This window comes from Cyprinodon tularosa, unplaced genomic scaffold (genome assembly GCF_016077235.1).
Source record: "Cyprinodon tularosa strain WSP-4 unplaced genomic scaffold, ASM1607723v1 ctg297, whole genome shotgun sequence".
NCBI classification, from domain to species: Eukaryota; Metazoa; Chordata; class Actinopteri; order Cyprinodontiformes; family Cyprinodontidae; genus Cyprinodon; species Cyprinodon tularosa.
The window spans coordinates 119,513-138,194 of NW_024039004.1; the positions used below are offsets into that span (position 1 = coordinate 119,513).

Sequence of the window (18,682 nt, forward strand, 5' to 3'; positions counted from 1 at the left end):
TCTGATGCAACAATAAGAAGCAATTTGCAAGAGCTTTCATTTTATAACTCCCATTTTAGCTATGGTAGTTAGCTCGTAGTCGCAGCCTGTAGCAGCTCCTCGGTGCTGCTCCGTCTCAGGCAGTCAAGGTCTAGCGGGTTCTAAAGGCTCCTTCGGCGAACACCATTTGAGTTTAACAGAGCTAGATTAGCTCTTTTCTGTCTCTGCTGCAGCAGGATTCAAGATAAACCGCATTCAACTCGGTTATAATCGCAGGAAGAATAAAAACACTGCATTCAGCTCCTTCTAAATTGCAGCAAAAAGGCAGTCTGACACGGTCCAACGAGCACAGACTTCTCAAGAGGGGTTTGGTTGCTACATAGCGCAGCCTTCAGCTGGGAGCGCTTGCCTAGCCTTTAGTGGCACAGATCCACCGGCAAAATAAGACCTTCAGAGGGGTGAGAGTTCTGGTTACATCAGGGAAATTTGATCGCAACAGATGCCCCTCTGCAAAGCTGTGTAAAACTTGCACAGTATACCACTCCCAAGAGCACTGAAGTTTTGGAATAAACATAAGGAGGAACCCTGACATAGGTGCATTCAGCCTTCTGATGTTTTGTTTAAGTGGCAAAGCAAAAATGGCAGCAAAAATTAAGGCTATTATGAGCCTTCAATGACTTAAAAAAAGAAAATATATATATTTTTTAAATCATGTTTTATGTAAAACTTGACACAGAAAGTTTCAAAGTTGACTAGCTTTTTCGCCCTCCAGAAGGTTTGTTTTTTTCCTGACATTAATAACCGTGTGAAAAGGAGGAAAGTACCCTAAGATTCTACTAACAATGCCTGATTTAAGAGTTTCATCACATACCTCAATAAGTAATAATATTTTTCAACCTGTTATTAATTTTATTCCGAAAATTATTCACTTTTTACTGTCACATAGACTTCATGTCAGCTTTGGTTTAACATCACAAAGATTTCTAAGAGCCAAAGGTGAAGTCTCTCTCAACACGCCCATACTCGTCTGTTCTCTCTTAAAGATGGTTTCCCATGCTGAAACCAGGAGTTTCACCCTCCTGTTTCTACTTATATAACCACACAAATTATTGTGACTGCATAAAGGTCAGCCTAGTACTTAAAATTTAGTTGAAAAGAGTGGATTCTATTTTCAACTTGTGCTATTTACACAGTGTGACTCAGTGTGTACAGCTGACGAAGCAAAGTAGAGGGTTTTGAGAACCATAACAATGATACACGTATTTAAAAGGTCCACTGCAGCAACCTCACATAGGTTACTGTAAGGAAACTTTATCTGGAGATAAAAATAAAGTCTGACTTTGAATTTTGAAATTGTCCAAACCATAATTACTCACTGATCATGCAAAGTCAGTCGTGAGTCAGTATCTATTAATGAACAGGCGTCCAGACAGAAGAGTTCTGCTATAAAATGGTGTACAGTTGTACTGGAAATGCCCGAAGACAGAGCCACCAGTGTAATCTTTCCTGGTTTTGTTATGCAAAGTAGGCTGCCATTTCTCAGAATTCAGGCCCATTTCTATAAAGGAAGACAAACCCTTTTTTGTTGGCAGCAACAAAAGAGAACTGTTATGCCCAAGAAAATTATACAAAACTTTACACAAATGTCGTCCTCTGAGTGAACAATAACTTCCTTATTTTGGACGAAAGAGTTCAGTAGTGTGAATATGACAACCTTTCACTCAACAGTACAACAAAACTTTTTTTTTTAACTTAGCAACTTCAAAAAGGAGTATAAGAAGAAGAAAAAAAAGCACTGCTCATGTTTCTGCATTTAAACAAAGGGACTCCATCTTAAGTTTTATTCTGGCACTGAATAAAAAAGAAGACAAAATAACAGAACAGAACCAGCTTGCATTACAAAGTGTATTTACTCTTTAATTATGTGACATGAAATATTTCAACACCTCACTTCTCTTTATGGGTTTTGAACAAAATAAACCCTAACAAAAATTAAATATTATAAAAAAAATTCCACATGAAAAGTGGTGTGTCATTTTTAAATATATAAAATGCTAAGGATGTTAGGAGTAGCTATTTTGTTAACCATTGTTTTAGAGTTTAATTAAAGCTGAAACTACAACCAATATTGTGGCATACACATTTTAACTTTAAAAATCGGTCATGATGATGATATAAAAAAAATTATGATAAAATAAATAAAATAATTGAAAAAATATTTTTTTAAAGAAAAAAAAATAGGGGCTGCTAAGTGGAACAGGGGGTAGCAAGAAGGTTCTGGGTTTGATTCCGGCATGGGGTCTTTTTGCATATTCTCCCTGAGAATGCGTGGGTTCTCTCCAGGTACTCCGGCTTCCTCCCACTGTCCAAAAACATGACTGTTAGGTTAATTGGCTTCTCTAAATTCTCCTTAGGCGTGTGTTTGTGAATGGTTGTTTGTCCTGTGTTGACCTGTAATGGACTGGTGACCTGTCCAGGTTGGACCCCGCCTCTCACCCATAGACCGCTAGAGATAGGCAGTGATGGGCAGTAGCGCCGCTACATGTAGCGAAGCTATTAGTTTAACTACATTTTCCAGTAGCTTGACCGTAGCGTCGCTGCTTTATTTATCAAGTAACTTTCCTGTAGCGACGTTATTGTTTTGATCAAGTAGCGACGTAGCGTCCACAAACGCTACAAAATCCAGGGCAAAACTTAGAAATGAAACCAGGTTTTCTATTTTGAAACAACAATCAGCCACAAGCTACTGTAAATAGCAGTTTCAGCTGACGCTCTTATAAGTGGCGTAGTAGCAGAGGCACACTCAGTAGAGTTAAACAAGCGCACCCTTTCCGAGCCTGTCGTTCTATTGGCTGGAAAGGTTGCTAGGCAACGATCCAACTGCAGTCTGAGAAAGCAAAACAAATCCGCAAGCAGAGCCTACGGGTTTGCGAGCGTAACAGAGCTCGGTTTGTGTGCGAAGAGAAGGAGGCAAGCGAGAGGAGAAAATATCTGTGCAAGAAGGATTAAATCTGAGAGAAGAAACAAAGAGAGAAGAGAAAATATTTGAGAGAGAGCGCATGTTTTGAGTGTGAGCATTATAAGTTTTGAGAGCAAGAAGATGAAATCCTTTTCTCAAATTGAAATGATGTGCTCTTGCATTATGGCAGGATAATTCTCCCATATCTATGTGCCACTAAGATACTCTAATTAGAGAGCAGTAGTGAAACTTCCATATTGTGTTTTCATGGCCTAGTTTACCTGACAGGATGTTTACATAAATCTGTTTTTAGGCTTTGCACAGACAAGATGTTTTTATTTATGGAGGAACAGCTCTACCGTATATAAAATAAATACATAAATAAATAAATGCTCAATAAATAAATAAATAAGCATTCAATTAATTGCCTCCAAAAATACAATGAATAAATATGTAGGTAGAAATTAAATTATATGGTGAGACATATATATATGTATCTCTTAAATAGCTTCTTTATTTTTTCACCTTCTTTTGTAAACAGTTTTGTTTGTTACTTGAATCAACTGTTTAATTGAGGTCTTTTGTAGGGTTTTGTTTTCCCTAGAGATGTCCATTGAATGCAAACTCATAGCCATGTCTCGGTGTGTAGAACACTACACAGTACCTTTAATTTGGTTCTAATAACAGCAGATTGTTTACTAGTTTGTCTACTAGTAATTACTTTAGTTTTTATTTTAATATGCTGATCATAAAGCAATGTTTACACTGTGATATGTCATTGGCTGATCTTTAATAAATATTTTAACTAGTGTGTCAGACTCATTTTGAATTGATATTAGGTTGGTACAACGTTAAGTAGCTTCTGATGTAGTTAAGCTACTTTTAACACATTAGTGTAACTTAGCTTGCTATAATTCTTTAGGTGGTAGCTTTTGTGTAGTGAAGCTTAATTTATTGTTGAGTAGCTGATAGCTTAGCTCACTACACTGGACAAGTAGCTTGCCCAACACTGGAGATAGGCACCAGCACCCCTCACGACCCCACTTGGGATTAAGCATGTCAGAAAGGGATGGATAAAAAAATATATAAAAAAAACAACTACAGAAAAAAGAAAATAAGAAAAAAATAAGTAAAAATATCGGTCGTGATCCAACAAATTGTTAGAACTAATTTTATTGTCGAGCATAATTTTCCAGTATGTGTTATTGAAGGATATGAACATGCATTCAGCCATTTGGTCCGCTGTGAACAGTCGTCGCCTCTGAGGTGAGGGTGGGTGTGAAAGAAGAGCCTACCTGTCCAGGTTTACGCTGAGCTCCATGCCGACCACGCACACAGCGCTAGTGGTTTGTTCACAATCTACTCGGATAGTCCTCCACTGAGCCATGTCTGCAGTCCTCTGACCTGCTAGTTTGTTCCCAGTAAATTAGAGCGGTCAGCAGGTTGGACAGAGAAGACGCGAGGGCAATGCGCGCGCGCCGCTGGCCTGACGCGGTTGGTCAGCAAATAGCCAGCCCCCCTGCTGATCCCTAATTTGTCACCTTGGATCGAACCGCGTTTAAATGTCGCTGATTGGCGTAAAGGTTTATTGACCTATTTCTTTATCTATAATAAACGTTCACATCCCCAGCCAATAACCATGGCGAGCAGACTCAGGTCTTAACAATTTTACAGAGAAGTTATAAAGGCAGAACTGATAATGCCACTTCATCTTTTTCGCTCATAAACAAGGTGTGAATTTACCTGTCCAGGTTCACCCTTAAAGTGGTTCCAACGACCAGCAGGAATTGCATCGGATCCTTGAAGTTCAGACGGCATGTTAGGTCGTTGTTTTTGGAAACTACATCAACCATTTTTTTATTTTATTTTTATTTCTTGCTACCGTGCCTAATAAACGTGAAGTTGTAAAGGGCGCTGACTCAGTTCTTATCTTCACTGTGAGCGGTAGATTTCTCGGAATTCTTTAAATACGTTTTATCAGGTAAAGGCTTGGATGCTGATTGGTTGGTGTTTTCGCAGAATTTTAACTCCAGCTCCTTAAACTTAACCCCTTCAGACCATAGAAATGAATATTAGACGCTTCACTGAGTGGGTTGGCCCGCCTCCAGGACCAAACCGCCAGGGGCGGAGCTAGATGGGGGGCCAGGAGTGGCCATGGCCATCCTTAGCCGATCATTGGCTACCCCGGTGGCCTGGCAGCAGTAACACTCTCAAGTGGAATATTCATTTACATTTTTCATATATTAATTACCATTTTTTCATGTATTCATAATTTCTTGACAACAAAAACTGTGGTTAATTATACACATCTATATACTAACATTAAACATGACAAGTACAGAATTCATGTGCTTTTCAGAACTAGATTTTGTGTTATATGGGGTAAAGAGAAAATGATGTGCATCTGCAAGCCATCTAGGAGTCTTCAGTGAAATCATAGATAAATAACAATTTTAATAAAATGCGTATTAAATAATACATTTATGTAGATATTTGTACTTGTAAATATCAATTTTATGCAGAATGATTATCGATAAAAGTAGGTAAGTAATGACAATGTAAAAGGTGTTTACCGCAGAACTAAAAACCAGAAAGTATTGTATCCACTATACCTTTTCTCTAGAAAGCATGGATGTTTAAATATATGCTAAATCTATTCGTTACCAAAGGCAGTAGGAAAGTTTAGTTTGTCTTATCTTTGGCTTGATCCTGAAGTTCTGGCTCCTATCAACTTTCGGCCACCCCTCGGCGTACAGATATATATACAGAAGAGCTATATGTGTATATATTTTATCTCTTTTTATTCTTATTTTTTTATCTTTATTATATTGTATAGTTGGATGTGTGTATATATTATATAAAACTGTAACTGGAGCGTGTAACAAAAGTAATTTCCCTCTGGGATTATTAAAGTATTTCTGATTCTGATTCTGACATTGGTTATTGCCTGGCCACCCTTATAAAAATGTTCTGGTTACACCTCTGCAAATCGCATGCAGGGCCGTTTAATTTTAATTTAAGGGCCCCAAGCAAATCCCCTAAAAATCTGAAATGTGCCGTATTGCGTCTAATATATATATATATATATATATATATATATATTGGAGCTGTCACTTTGAGAGCGTTATTGTTTTAGACTATTCAATTCAGTTTATTTCTATAGCGCCAATTCACAACACATGTCATCTCAAGGCACTTTACAGTTCACCAGATCATCCAGTCGAATTGATTCAAAGTTTTCTATCTAAGGAAAACCAGTTGATTGTATCGACTCATTGACTCTTCAGCAATCCCTCACACTAAGCATGCTTGTAGCGACAGTGGAGAGGAAAAACTACCTTTTAACAGGAAGAAACCTCCAGCAGAACCAGGCTCAGTGTGAGAGGCCATCTGCAGAGGCCGACTGGGGTTCAAGGAGACAGAAGCAGACATAGAAAAAGCATCTGTAAAAGGCGGCCCCATCCAGGAAACACACAGCCAGACAGACGAGCCCCTGAGCCAGCTCCCATGTCAGAGGAAGAAGAGAGCACATCCAGCCAGTTAAAGACAGAGAAACAGGACTACACTGGAAAACAGGTCGATCTCCAATATATATAACAAAGGTGTTTATGGCAGCAGGACAGCTGATATTTCTCTCCAGGATGGAGTCACAGCCAAGCAGGAACAGATGAGGCAAAGCTACTATGAGAAAAAGCAGAGAGAGCATAACGTTAGAGCTTGAACTAACAGATTCTGCAGATTGGGAGAATAGAGATAGAATGAAGCAGAATGATGACATTGGGATCTATAAACAAGGGTGTTGATGGCAGCAGCACAGCTGATATTTCTCTATAACGGTGACATTTTTTTTAAACGCACGTTAATGGCGCATCAAAACACACGCACCGTCCGCATGTAAGTTTATCCTATAAAAAATAAAAAGAGGCCCACGAAATCTTCAAGATTTGAAGATGTTTGTGTGGAAGAATGGGCCAAAATCACACATGAGCAATGCATCTGACTAATTTCTCCATACAGGAGGTGTCTTGAAGCTGTCATTGCCACAAAGGTTTTTGTATAATGTACTAAATAGATTTCAGTAAGTGTGATCAATATGTTTTCCCTGTGTCATTTCACCTTATTACACAACTTAATTTCTGGACATCTATGGTTTGCTTTTGTTGTATGTGTGGATTGCATGGGTTGTTACCGATATCTAACCGACATCTCAAGTGAAACCAAAAGAAGGTTTCAGTTTAGCCGATCATTATCAGATAGTGCAGTTATAAATTTTTAAAAATCTGTTTCACTTCCTCTCGCCTTTGTGTCGCTGAGCAGTGCTTCAGAGTGCAAAAGCTTAGTTTATTCCCCTTCACAGGTTGATGATTTTGTTGATGGGGTTGCTAGTTCTCTGCGTACTGCCTTAGACAGTATAGCCCCTTTGAAAATGAAAACCGTTAAAAATAGAAAGCTGGCTCCTCGGTTTAATGCAGAGCTGTACACTTTGAAGCAAGATGCTAGAAAACTGGAGAAAAAAATCACGCTCCACAGGCCTACGGGAATCCTACCTAGTCTGGAAGAATGGTTTACTGCTGTAAAAAAGGACCCTTTGTAAAACCAGAGCAGCATATTTCTCCTCATTAATAAAGGAGAATAAGAATAATCCTACAGTAGATATCTTTTTAATTCCCCGGGCGCCGCACATTGGCAGCCCACTGCCACTGGGATGGGTTAAATGTAGAGAATTCATTTCGTTCCTCTGTACTAGTGACAGTGGAATGACAATAAAGTTGAACTCTATTCTATTCTATTCTATTAATTCAGTTGCCAAACTCACCCAGAGCCATAGCTCTGTTGAACCGTCCATTCCACCTGCTCTTAGCAATAATAATTTTATGGGATTTATATAAATAAGATTGATCTTATTAGAAATAAGATCATTAGCACTCCTCTATCTACGATTGGTTTATCTCTGGAAGGTGAGGCAACATCTGAGGTAGTCATGGAATCTGAACCGGGTTTGGACTGCTTTGATCTAGTTGAACTTTTAGAGTTAGCAAAATTATTGTCTTCATCTACTCCTCCAACTTGTTTGTTAGATCCAGTTCCAACCAGGTTATTTAAGGAGTTATTCCCTTTGATTCCCTCCTCCATTTTAGATGTGATTAATCTATCTCTGTTACAGGGATATGTACCAAAGGCTCTTAAGGTTGCTGTAATTAAACTTCTGCTTAAGAAACTGTCTCTTGATACAGATGACTTGGTCAATTATAGACCTATATCCAATCTTCCTTTCTTATCTAAAATTCTTGAGAAAGTAGTTGCCAAACAAGTGTGTGATCACTTAAACCATAATGAACTTTTTGAAGAGTTTCAGTCTGGCTTTAGAGCTTATCATAGCACTGAAACAGCTCTGGTGAAAGTCACTAATGATATTTTCATGCCCTCAGGTAATGGACTTGTATCTGTGCTAATCCTATTGGATCTCAGTGCTGCATTTGATACAGTTGACCATAATATTATTTTAGAAAGACTTGAATATTTTGTTGGAATTAAAGGAACAGCACTAGACTGGTTTAAATCTTATCTATCTGATCGATTTCAGTTTGTTCACGTTAATGACAAATCTTCCTCATGCTCAAAGGTTACCTGTGGAGTACCACAGGGATCAGTGCTAGGACCGATTCTCTTTACTTTATACATGCTCCCAATCGGTAGAATTATTAGACAGCATGGGATTAATTTCCACTGTTATGCTGATGATACCCAGCTATATCTGTCTATAAATCTAGATGAAGCTAACCAATTACATAGATTACAGGCATGTCTTGAAGACATAAAAAACCTGGATGACTCTTAACTTTCTCCTTCTGAATGCAGACAAAACAGAAGTTATAGTCTTTGGACCAGAGTCTTTGAAAAATATTGATTTAGTCAATCACTTCATTTGGATGGGATTAAACTGGTTTCAGATAATAAAGTAAAAAATCTTGGTGTTGTTTTTGATCAGGACCTGTCATTTAAATCTGATACCAAAGAGGTTTCTAGAATTTCCTTCTTTCATCTGAGGAATATTGCAAAAAATAGAAATATCCTGTCCAGGGGTGATGCTGAGAAACTAGTCCATGCATTTGTTACTTCAAGGCTGGACTATTGTAATTCTTTACTATCAGGAAGTCCACAAACTGTAGTTAAAAGCCTTCAGCTGATCCAAAATGCTGCAGCCAGAGTTCTGATGAAAATTAAAAAGAGAGATCATATCTCTCCCATACTGGCTTCTCTTTATTGGCTTCCTTTTAAATCCAGAACAGAATTCAAAATCCTCCTTCTCACATATAAAGCCTTAAATGGCCAAGCTCCATCTGATATCAGAGATCTGATTGTTCCTTATGTTCCTAACAGAGCACTTCGCTCTCAATCTGCAGGTTTACTAGTGGTTCCTAGAATTTCTAAAAGTAGAATGGTAGGCAGATCTTTTAGTTATCAGGCTCCTCTCCTGTGGATCCAACTCCCAATTTCTAGTCAGTGAGGCAGACACCCTGTCTATTTATAAGGGTAGGCTTAAAACTTTCCTTTTTGATAAAGATTACATTTAGTGTGGCTCAGGTGATCCTGAGCTATCTCTATAGTTATGCTGCAATAGGCTTAGACTTCTGGAGGGCATAGAGACCCCTATTTCATCATTCTGCTTCATTCTGTCTCTATTCTCCCAATCTGCAGAATCTGTTTGTTCAATCTCTAACGTCATGCTCTCTCTGCTTTTTCTCATAGTAGCTTTGCCTCATCTGTTCCTGTTTGGATTGTGACTCCATCCTGAAGAGAAATATCAGATGTCCTCCTACCATCAACACCCTTGTTTTATATTTTGGAGATCGGCCTGTTTTTTCAGTGTAGTCCTGTTTCTCTGACTGTGACTGACTGGATGTGCCCTCTTCATCCTCTGGCATGGGAGTTGGCTCGGAGCTTGCTGCCTGGCTGTGTGTTTCCTGGACGGGGCCGCCTTTTACAGCTGCTTTTTGTATCTCTGCTTCTGTCTCCTTGAACCCCAGTCGGCCTCTGCAGATGGCCTCTCACACTGAGCCTGGTTCTGCTGGAGGTTTCTTCCTGTTAAAAGGGAGTTTTTCCTCTCCACTGTCGCTACAAGCATGCTTAGTGTGAGGGATAGCATTTGAGTCAATGAGTCAATGAAATCAACTGGTTCTCCTTAGATAGAAAACTGAATCAATTTAACTGTATAATCTGATGAATTGTAAAGTGCCCTGAGATGACATGTGCTGTGAATTGGTGCTATATAAATAGGGGGGAGTGGCTGATAAGATACCCAAATTGAATTACTGCACTCATTTATAGACCAAGACAGAATTGTACTTACTAAAAATATTATATAGGAGGGGTTTACATGTGAGTAAAGAACAAGTTTAAGAAAGGATATGAATAAAGAACAGTTATAGAATACAATATCAATAATTTCTTAATAATATAAATATTAAGGATATTCTGCCTTTGAAAAGATTGCCATGAGCGGAGATCCATCTGAGATTATATTACACAGGTCTCAGGCAATGCTGTCAGGTTGTCTGATCAGGTGTATTTATCTCCAGGAATAATAATAATAATAATTAAAGAATAGGCTATGAATCCGTTTACACAAAGGCCTTGACTGTTTTTCCCAAAGTATTTGTTCATCTTCAATGGTCACAGACATTGTTTATTACATTTTGAAAGAGTGGCAAATATATATATATATATTTCTTTCTTTTTTTTAACAGATACTTTTGTCCAAAGCGACATACAAAGTAAGCAGTAGTGTGAAGGGTAAACAACTTTGGAATATTTGATTTCCACAGGTTGATTAGTTGCTAGTGGTTCTAGCATAACTGATAAAGGTAGCGCTATGTTGAAAATGTAGGAAAAAGAAAAAATCATGTTAAGACTTCTCTTCAGAAACTGTTTGTAGACACCTGCTGATGTCTGAGTACAGGTGTTTGGTGAAATTCTACTTGCCAAAACCCTCCTTCTCTGCACACTAACACAACGCTTCGCATAGAAGGTCGTCCTTGTGATCTGTGTTTTATTCTAAACCAGCTACCATCTCCATGCAGCACATATTACTGTCAGGCAGCCAAATGTTACTGTTTCCATCTCTATTTGTAAAGTTTAAAATATATAAATAACTGTGACCTACTGTAAGCACTACATTTGCTGTTCTCTAAAAAAATGCTGACCTTTTTAAAAAGCTTGAGTTCATTGTGGTAAAACTATAAAGAAGAGGAAATGTAAGGAAGGGAGAGACACATTGAGGAATATATTTCAGTTAATTGATCCCTCGATATTTATTATGTAGTTTCCAGGTTACAACATTTATATTGCATACAAAAAAAGGGGTTTAAGACACCAAAGTAAAGATAGAGCACCCATAAGTTTATATTATATTCATTAAAGCTCTTTATAGTAAACAAAGTGGCATAGGATAACAGTAAAAACATATTAGATGAGGCAAAAATAAAAACAGAATTTAGATTTCAAAAGAAAAAGTTGACTGTTGAAAAGACTTAAGTAGATAAAGTCTGCCCTCTTGTGGCTCTATGTTGTTATTGCACATTGCTTTATGGTCCCATCAATCATCTGTCAGCCACTTAAACACTGGCAGAAAACAAAAAAAACTGCTGTGCTTAGTCCAATTATTATATTTGTTTTTTGTGAACTGTTTGCTTTAAACCCTTGTTCAAAAAAGGACTTGTTTTTAAATATTGCTTTTCATCTTTTTTTGTAAATTAAGTAAAAAAAAAAAAAAGGGTTATTAAAAATAAATATGAACACCACTAGTTCTGGAGTTATTTCTTCTGAAATGCTGATTTATTTCCTGCAAAGAATGAGAGTCTACTGATTTGAAAATATCTGATACAGGGGGAAAAAAATACTTATCTATCCTACAAAATAAAAAAAAGAGGAAATAGGTTTTTACTGCTGCACCAAAACAACATGACTCCTATTCAATGTTGACAGAAAAAACATGCTTTATAACTGTAGAAGGCCAAAATTGCCACAATCTGAATAAAGTGTCAAATAAATGCTTATTTGATTATTATACTAAAGATAATAAAAGAAATACTTAGATAAAAAGACGATCAGTGTACATAAAGATATTTAAACATTAATCATATTCTATGCTAAAATGATATACGATTATTTCAGGATCACTTCTTTCTATTTTAACAGTGTTAGCCACCTGATGAAGTGATACAGAGCTGGATAATTCAAACTCTGGATTGGGGGGGGGGGGGGGGGGGGGGGCAATTAACCTGTTTGTCCCCACCTGTCGGCGTGTGTAATAGGAGCATTTGATTTATTTAAGCATGCATGTCCAGTTAATTAATCACAAATATAATGGGAACACCTTTGTTTACTGATATGTGGTACTTTTTAATCTCTTGGTGATGATTTTAGAAAATTATCTTTCAGGTCGTCCTTGGCAGCAGTTGGTGCCTAACTGAGGATTAAGTGATTGCATTCATATTCATGGTTTTTAGCTTTAATGACAAAACTACCTTTGCTCTGATTGTAAATTCTATTTCCACAAGATAGAAACAAACATGCTGTTCAGCCTGGATGATTACTAAGCACTCCTTTTATGCCACACCAGGTTTACTGCAGTGCAAGTGTTGCAAAGGGTTCAGCCCCTGGAAATATGAAGAATTCAAGTGGTAGAAACGGGGAATTGCTTTTCAGTTACATCTAATTATAATTCAAAAAAGGCTTTGCTCTGACATAAAACAGCATTTTCTGTACCTATAACTACCGAAACAACTTTAACTAAATCCCAAAAGAATGTAGACCTGGATTTTCTTAGCTTCAGTGTTTCATTCACAGCTCAACATTCCACCATTTGAAATCAAACGGCTTTCTACGGACGTTGGAGCCGCAGTGCACCTCTCCCATTTTGTGGTAGGAGGGAAGGTCCTCAATGAACGTGCAGGTTAGACCCAGGCCCTCCATCAGGGAGCACATTTTGGCCTCCAGGACACAGCGGCCGTTCACCTTGGGGCCAAACGGCTTCGGAATGCCAAGATGTTTCCCCAAGACAATCATGTTGACCTGGAAATCAATTTTAACATGAAGCCATTGAATTAGTTCAAATTTGTAGTGCTGTAAAAAAGATGTACCAACAGGTTTCATTATTTTAGCTTTCCTCTGTTTTCCACTGATTTATCATGTATAAATGTTTTCTAAAAAAAACTATGCATTTTGAAAAATAATTTGAAAAATATAATTTTCAATTATTCTAATTTTTTTTCTAAGAGTAAAACACACTAAGCTAGCCTAATGTAAAACTATAAATATTATGCTTTTTAAACCACAAACTAAAAAGTTTAACGCGTATTTTTAAAAATAATAGGTCGTTGTCATTTACCAGCCCAGGAGTTACAAACACAACTGTAAAATAGAAAAAAAAAGTCTAAGAATAGAACAGTAATGGGGAGTTATCAAAGTGATAACCTGTAGGGCAAGAACATTTCTGTTTTCATAGGGCAATGTTTGTTCGGATTTTTTATGTTTTTATTTATTTCTTTATTTTTTTACCGGAAATAAATTCCCTCAAAAGTTAAAAACTAAATAAATCTGTAAAAGGTCAAATACTTATAACAATACTTAACTTCCATCTTCTTTGCATCTTAACTAAAAAGCCAAAGGAAGAATTAAAACAAACCATATTAGGGTAGTAGGCCACTGCTCTTTCATCATTATCCTTAGTCACCAGCTTGAAAAGGATTGGCAGGTCAATAATATCCTCCTCATCCAGGCCCAGCTCTTTCTTCAGCACATCCCTGTTCCAGTCAATGCAGTCCTGTTACAGACCGGTGGGAAAAAGACACTAAAGTTGATGAACTTTAGGGAGCATAATAAGCAGATGTCAAAGGTTTAACAGCCTTCTAAGACATCCAAGTAGAAACCATTGAAGGAAAAGTCAACTTTTAAAAGTACTTCAAATATAAAATTATTAGATAATTTAAATAAATGTAATTTTCATTTGTATGTGCTTTACTATGGGCATCCATGTTCATCAAAGAACACTACTGCCACCTACTGGTTTGTGACGTAACGGTGCGGTATCGGCTGCTGATTAAGTCCCAATGCTCTATCGGTGTTTGTCGATAGGCGCTATTATCATCTTGTCATCTTGAAAACATTCTTCGAAATGTTGGATACATATTGTTTTTTCTCCTGCCAGAATTTCGATGGTAAATCCTCCCTCCTCAAGAACGACAAACCCGTGGAGGATCATGAATTAGAAAGGTAAAATAACTCTTTTTTTTACTTTTACCCGTTGTATTACAACATCCAACTGCCATGCACGTGGGCATTGTCACTTAAACTATAGTGCTCACGAATTTCAATGCTGAAGTCCTCTTGAAATCTAATATAATTGTTGTTGATTGCAGGTGTGTATGATAGTTTGTATAGATTTTGCTTGTAAAGTGGGGAGAATGGTCCTAGGCTTACCGCACCGTGACGTTAATTACATTTTTATACTGATTAACGCTAAATTCATTAAATCCCTGTGACTGTATTAGTTTTAGCTTTAGATAATGATCCATTTATTATTCTTTGCTGACTGGACTTTTCCTTTCATTTCAAAACAGAAGTTGTTAGTGATGCTCAATATCAGGTTTAAATGTTTCAATATCAGTGTAATTAATTCTTGGTTTATACACATGTTACTGTCAACATGATTAACATAGCATATAATGACTTAAAATTATAGGTAACTAAGAGGTGGATTTAAATCAACTCCAAACGGCTCCATCCATACTGCCCTCTTGTCCTTTTAAACGAGACCACATGGGGCGGTATGGAGTGTTGCTAGAATAAACCACTGCATGAAAAGTGGGATTTTCGTCAATATGCGGCACTATAGATTGTCGTGGAACTTCAGGTTAGCGGCAGTTTACGGCAATTTGCAGGCTTCGCCGAAAACTCCCGTAAATTGTCAGAAATTGACGTGGACTTTGTTAGGCAGTGTTCCCCCCATGCCTCCCCCCCATGGAATTCTAGGGGAGGCTTTAACATGTAAATGAACATGCTGTGAGCTATACAAATGCAAATCAGGGTTGCAGGGGGGGTTTTACTCCAAGTGACATTTTTCTAAAAGGTAAGAAAATCTCTGATACAAAGAGATCAGGCTCAGTATAGCCTCTTACATTTTAGCTTGAATTGATTTATTTAATTAAAGTATAGAGACCAAAACAGATCTTTAGCTGACAGAGCAATACATTTAGAGCAGTAATTATAAAAAAAAAAAAAAATTGCATTTAAGATAAAAAATAAAATGTTGTCGGTCAATATGCTCAATTCACAATTACTGAAGTGGAAAAGTTTCAAGAAATGAGTCTGAGATGATTCACTTTATAACATGACGCATTATCCTGTTGGAAGTAGCCATCAGAAGATTGGTACACTGTGGTCATAAGGTCCGGCCAGGTCAAGATCCGCAATTGCAATCGCACCAAACAGGAAAAAGAACATGGACAAATTCCGGTTCGTCAAATTAAAATATAGCAGCAACAGATCGGTGACTAGAAATTATAGCACAATTCTTATATATAAAAAAAAAAACTAACACCGTTTATTTAAATGATTGGATCCAAACTATTGGTTATTCACCAACGAGGAAGCAGATTTCTCATCTCCATCAAAATATTTATTTTATACCGAGGGACTTAAACTTTAATCAAATCCATTCAAAAGACACTTCTTATTACAGGAATGAAAAGAGATGCTGAGTTTGGAAGTAGCGAACAAGTTCATTCAAAAAAAGCAGTTTTGAATTATCCTTATCCCCGTTACAAAAATCTACAAAAATCTCTATATATATTTGGGCAGAAACTGAACATATGCTGGATGATGGTGGGATTTTTTTAATATTTCATATTAAATTAAGCGCTCACAGGGTTCATACAGGAATGAGTGACTCTAATTTAATGCTATTTTAATGCTATTAGAAATGATTTTAATGCCATCAACAAGAACCATGTACACAAGTTATTAGTGTACATGAAATATGAAGGAGCTGCAAGCAGAGTTCCATGACTCCTGTATGTATGTAAACACACACACACACACATATATACATATATATATATATATCTTCTAGCTTTTTCTCTGCCTCGAGCTTCCTTTCCGAACATACGGCTTTATGATCAGTTCCACACAAATCAATAGCGTTATAATATATCTGACGAAATTGTTTTTATAAGCATTTTTATTAAAGAATTATAAATACTTCGATAAACATATTTAAATAATTTTAGTGCCAATTAAGGCCTTGATAAAAAAAAAATGAATGAATTGTAATTATTTTTAATGATCCGCAGAAACCCTGGTTCATCTCGCGCATGCCCTCTACGATCTCCAAGGAACTCAGAGCGGAGCGGACGTGAGCCACAGCGCAGGCTGTAGGCTTTGCTTTGAGCAGGCGGTCTGGAGCGCAGCGGAGCGGAGCGCTGACGGAGTATGTGGGATTTCGGGGTAAGGTGTGGCATACAGAGCCATCAGTAGGTTAAAATATCCACCCCATAATCAAAAACATGTTAAATCTGATATAAATGTACCACTGTTTATGTTCAAATTGTGGTGGATTTATTTTCTAATAAGTACAGGTGATTTTGTTATTTTTAAATTAGTTATTGAACAGAAGTCACTGTCGACCCCTGACCAGCAGAGGGCGCGTTCGCCACACTGTGTGTTCTCGGTCATTCAGAGAATGAGGACACGTATAAACTGTGAAGCTGATATACGTGTGTGGCGAACTCTGATTCTAATATCAACATTTTTGGCTCTTTGCAGGTAAGAAGGGAGGGTGGAAACTGTGAGTTGATTTGCGAATATGTCCGACGTGAGTTAATGATCTCAGCTGATTTGTGGCGTTGTTGTTGATATTGTTCAGCCAACTGAAAGAAGTTAGCTTATAGTTAGCTTGGGTTGCTAGCTACCGTGAGTGAGCGCGAGGCTGGAGAGGAAACAATAACTCTCTGCTCGGGAGTAGTTTGTCAAGCTGAGTAAATATTCTAAAGTAAGACATGATTGATCTAATTAACAGATATCTGAATCAGTTTACAATGTTTGTTAAATATGATTGGTTGACTGTATTTGAGAAAATATGCTATAGAAGGATAAACTTTTGTTTAATATTAGCTGAGAACATGATTTATTGTTTATATTTTGGTGCAGAAGTTTATGATTTTTCTGATTATAATAGATGGTAAGGATATGATTCATTGTTTATATTTTGTTGCAGAAGTTCATGATTTTTCTGTGTTTAGAATATATGCAGAAGTTATGGTTTATTGTGAATATGTTGGTGGAGAAGATCAAAATGACACTGTGTGTTCTCGGTCATTCAGAGAATGAGGACACGTATAAACTGTGAAGCTGATATACGTGTGTGGCGAACTCTGATTCTAATATCAACATTTTTGGCTCTTTGCAGAAGAAAAATAAAGCGGAATTTCAAATTAAATGTGTAGTGGAGACAGCTTCATTCTGTACCACGCTACAAAGGCAGGGTGCCAATATTTCTGTTTACCGTAAGTTTAAAGCTAAATAAGTCTGCAAGTCTACCTATTATACAATGCTTCATAGAAAAAGGGTACAATAAACATCCCTAACTGCATGGATTCAGCGTGTCGAACAGATCCCTGCTCTCCTCTCCGTGACTAATTTTTGGATGATAGTCGCTTGCACCCATTAATGTCCCGTATTAAACCAACATAAAAGTAGATGTGCACCTGCACATTTTGATTTTGAAAATGGAGCCTGTCGTTATCCACGATACGATCCACTGTCACTGGCTCCTCATCTTTCAAACCTTTAGGATAATTTGCACTTTTAAGTTCTGTTAATTCCAAGTATAACTGATTTTTTTAAGTATGCAGTATAAACACACCAAATGTACCTTCAAAGATTTTGGCTTGTCCATGCCCATCATTCTTAAGTTCTTGGAATATTTTGTAGCCAGCGTGTGGGCTGGCCAGCAGCAGTCGAAAGCCCTGTACGCAGGTGTACAAGAGACAAAGAAAATTAGAGCTTGATTTTCAGAGAGCTCCTACAATCCCTTGATAGAACTAAGGGCATGGCAGCATCAACCAGTAATGTTGGGAGATAAAGGAAGAACCTGAAACCTAAAACTAGGCAGACATCACATCTTATGGATCTGAATACAGTGGGAGCCAATGTGAGTTTCATTCACCATGAAGCTTAAAAAGCCACATTACACAGCTGTATTTAAACAACTATCAAACATCCAAACATGGGAACAATTGAAATGTAATCCTTCATCCCATCAAAGTTTCATATACCTCTAGAAATGATGCTAAAACGTACAACTTTTCTGAGTATGAAGCAATTTATATTTTCTCTGGTTATCCATAAGATATAATTTCATCTTTGTTGTTTTTAACTACCTTTCTGTCAGGAGCAGGAACAAAAGTCATGAATTGATCGATGTGGCTGATGACGAGCCAATCAGCATACAAGGCCACAGGTTCCTGAACCTTCTGAGCCCACAAGAAGTCTTGAACGGCTCTGGTCATGTTTTCTCCCTTTGTGTTCCTTAGAGAAAGGAAAGAACAACAGAATATTGACACATAGGCTGTGTCCGAACATACACCCTAAATCGCTCAATCCCTATATAGAGCGGGGACTATATAGTGGACTTTAATTTGAACTCAGTTATATTAGCCAGTATAATAATAATTATAATAATTT

The 18,682-nt window shown here is 37.4% G+C and overlaps 2 protein-coding genes across 3 annotated transcripts in view; both read right to left on the reverse strand.

Annotated features, from left to right (window-relative positions):
- The window catches only part of padi2 (peptidyl arginine deiminase, type II), a 32,557-nt gene extending 27,660 nt beyond the window's left edge, over positions 1-4,897 (reverse strand). Inside the window, exon 1 of one of the 2 annotated variants that reach the window (XM_038291219.1) lies at positions 4,682-4,897. In XM_038291219.1, coding sequence (XP_038147147.1) covers positions 4,682-4,791 — 110 coding nt within the window. In that variant the 5' untranslated portion in view covers positions 4,792-4,897. Of the gene's footprint in view, positions 1-4,233; positions 4,392-4,681 lie in introns of those variants that run through there. The other variant, XM_038291220.1, reaches the window with a different exon arrangement.
- A 6,324-nt stretch (positions 4,898-11,221) lies between these two features.
- The window catches only part of LOC119787395 (protein-arginine deiminase type-2-like), a 28,852-nt gene continuing 21,391 nt past the window's right edge, over positions 11,222-18,682 (reverse strand). The window contains 5 exon segments of the mRNA XM_038291235.1: positions 11,222-13,012; positions 13,626-13,763; positions 17,704-17,783; positions 17,871-17,964; positions 18,379-18,526. Coding sequence (XP_038147163.1) covers positions 12,782-13,012; positions 13,626-13,763; positions 17,704-17,783; positions 17,871-17,964; positions 18,379-18,526 — 691 coding nt within the window. The 3' untranslated portion in view covers positions 11,222-12,781.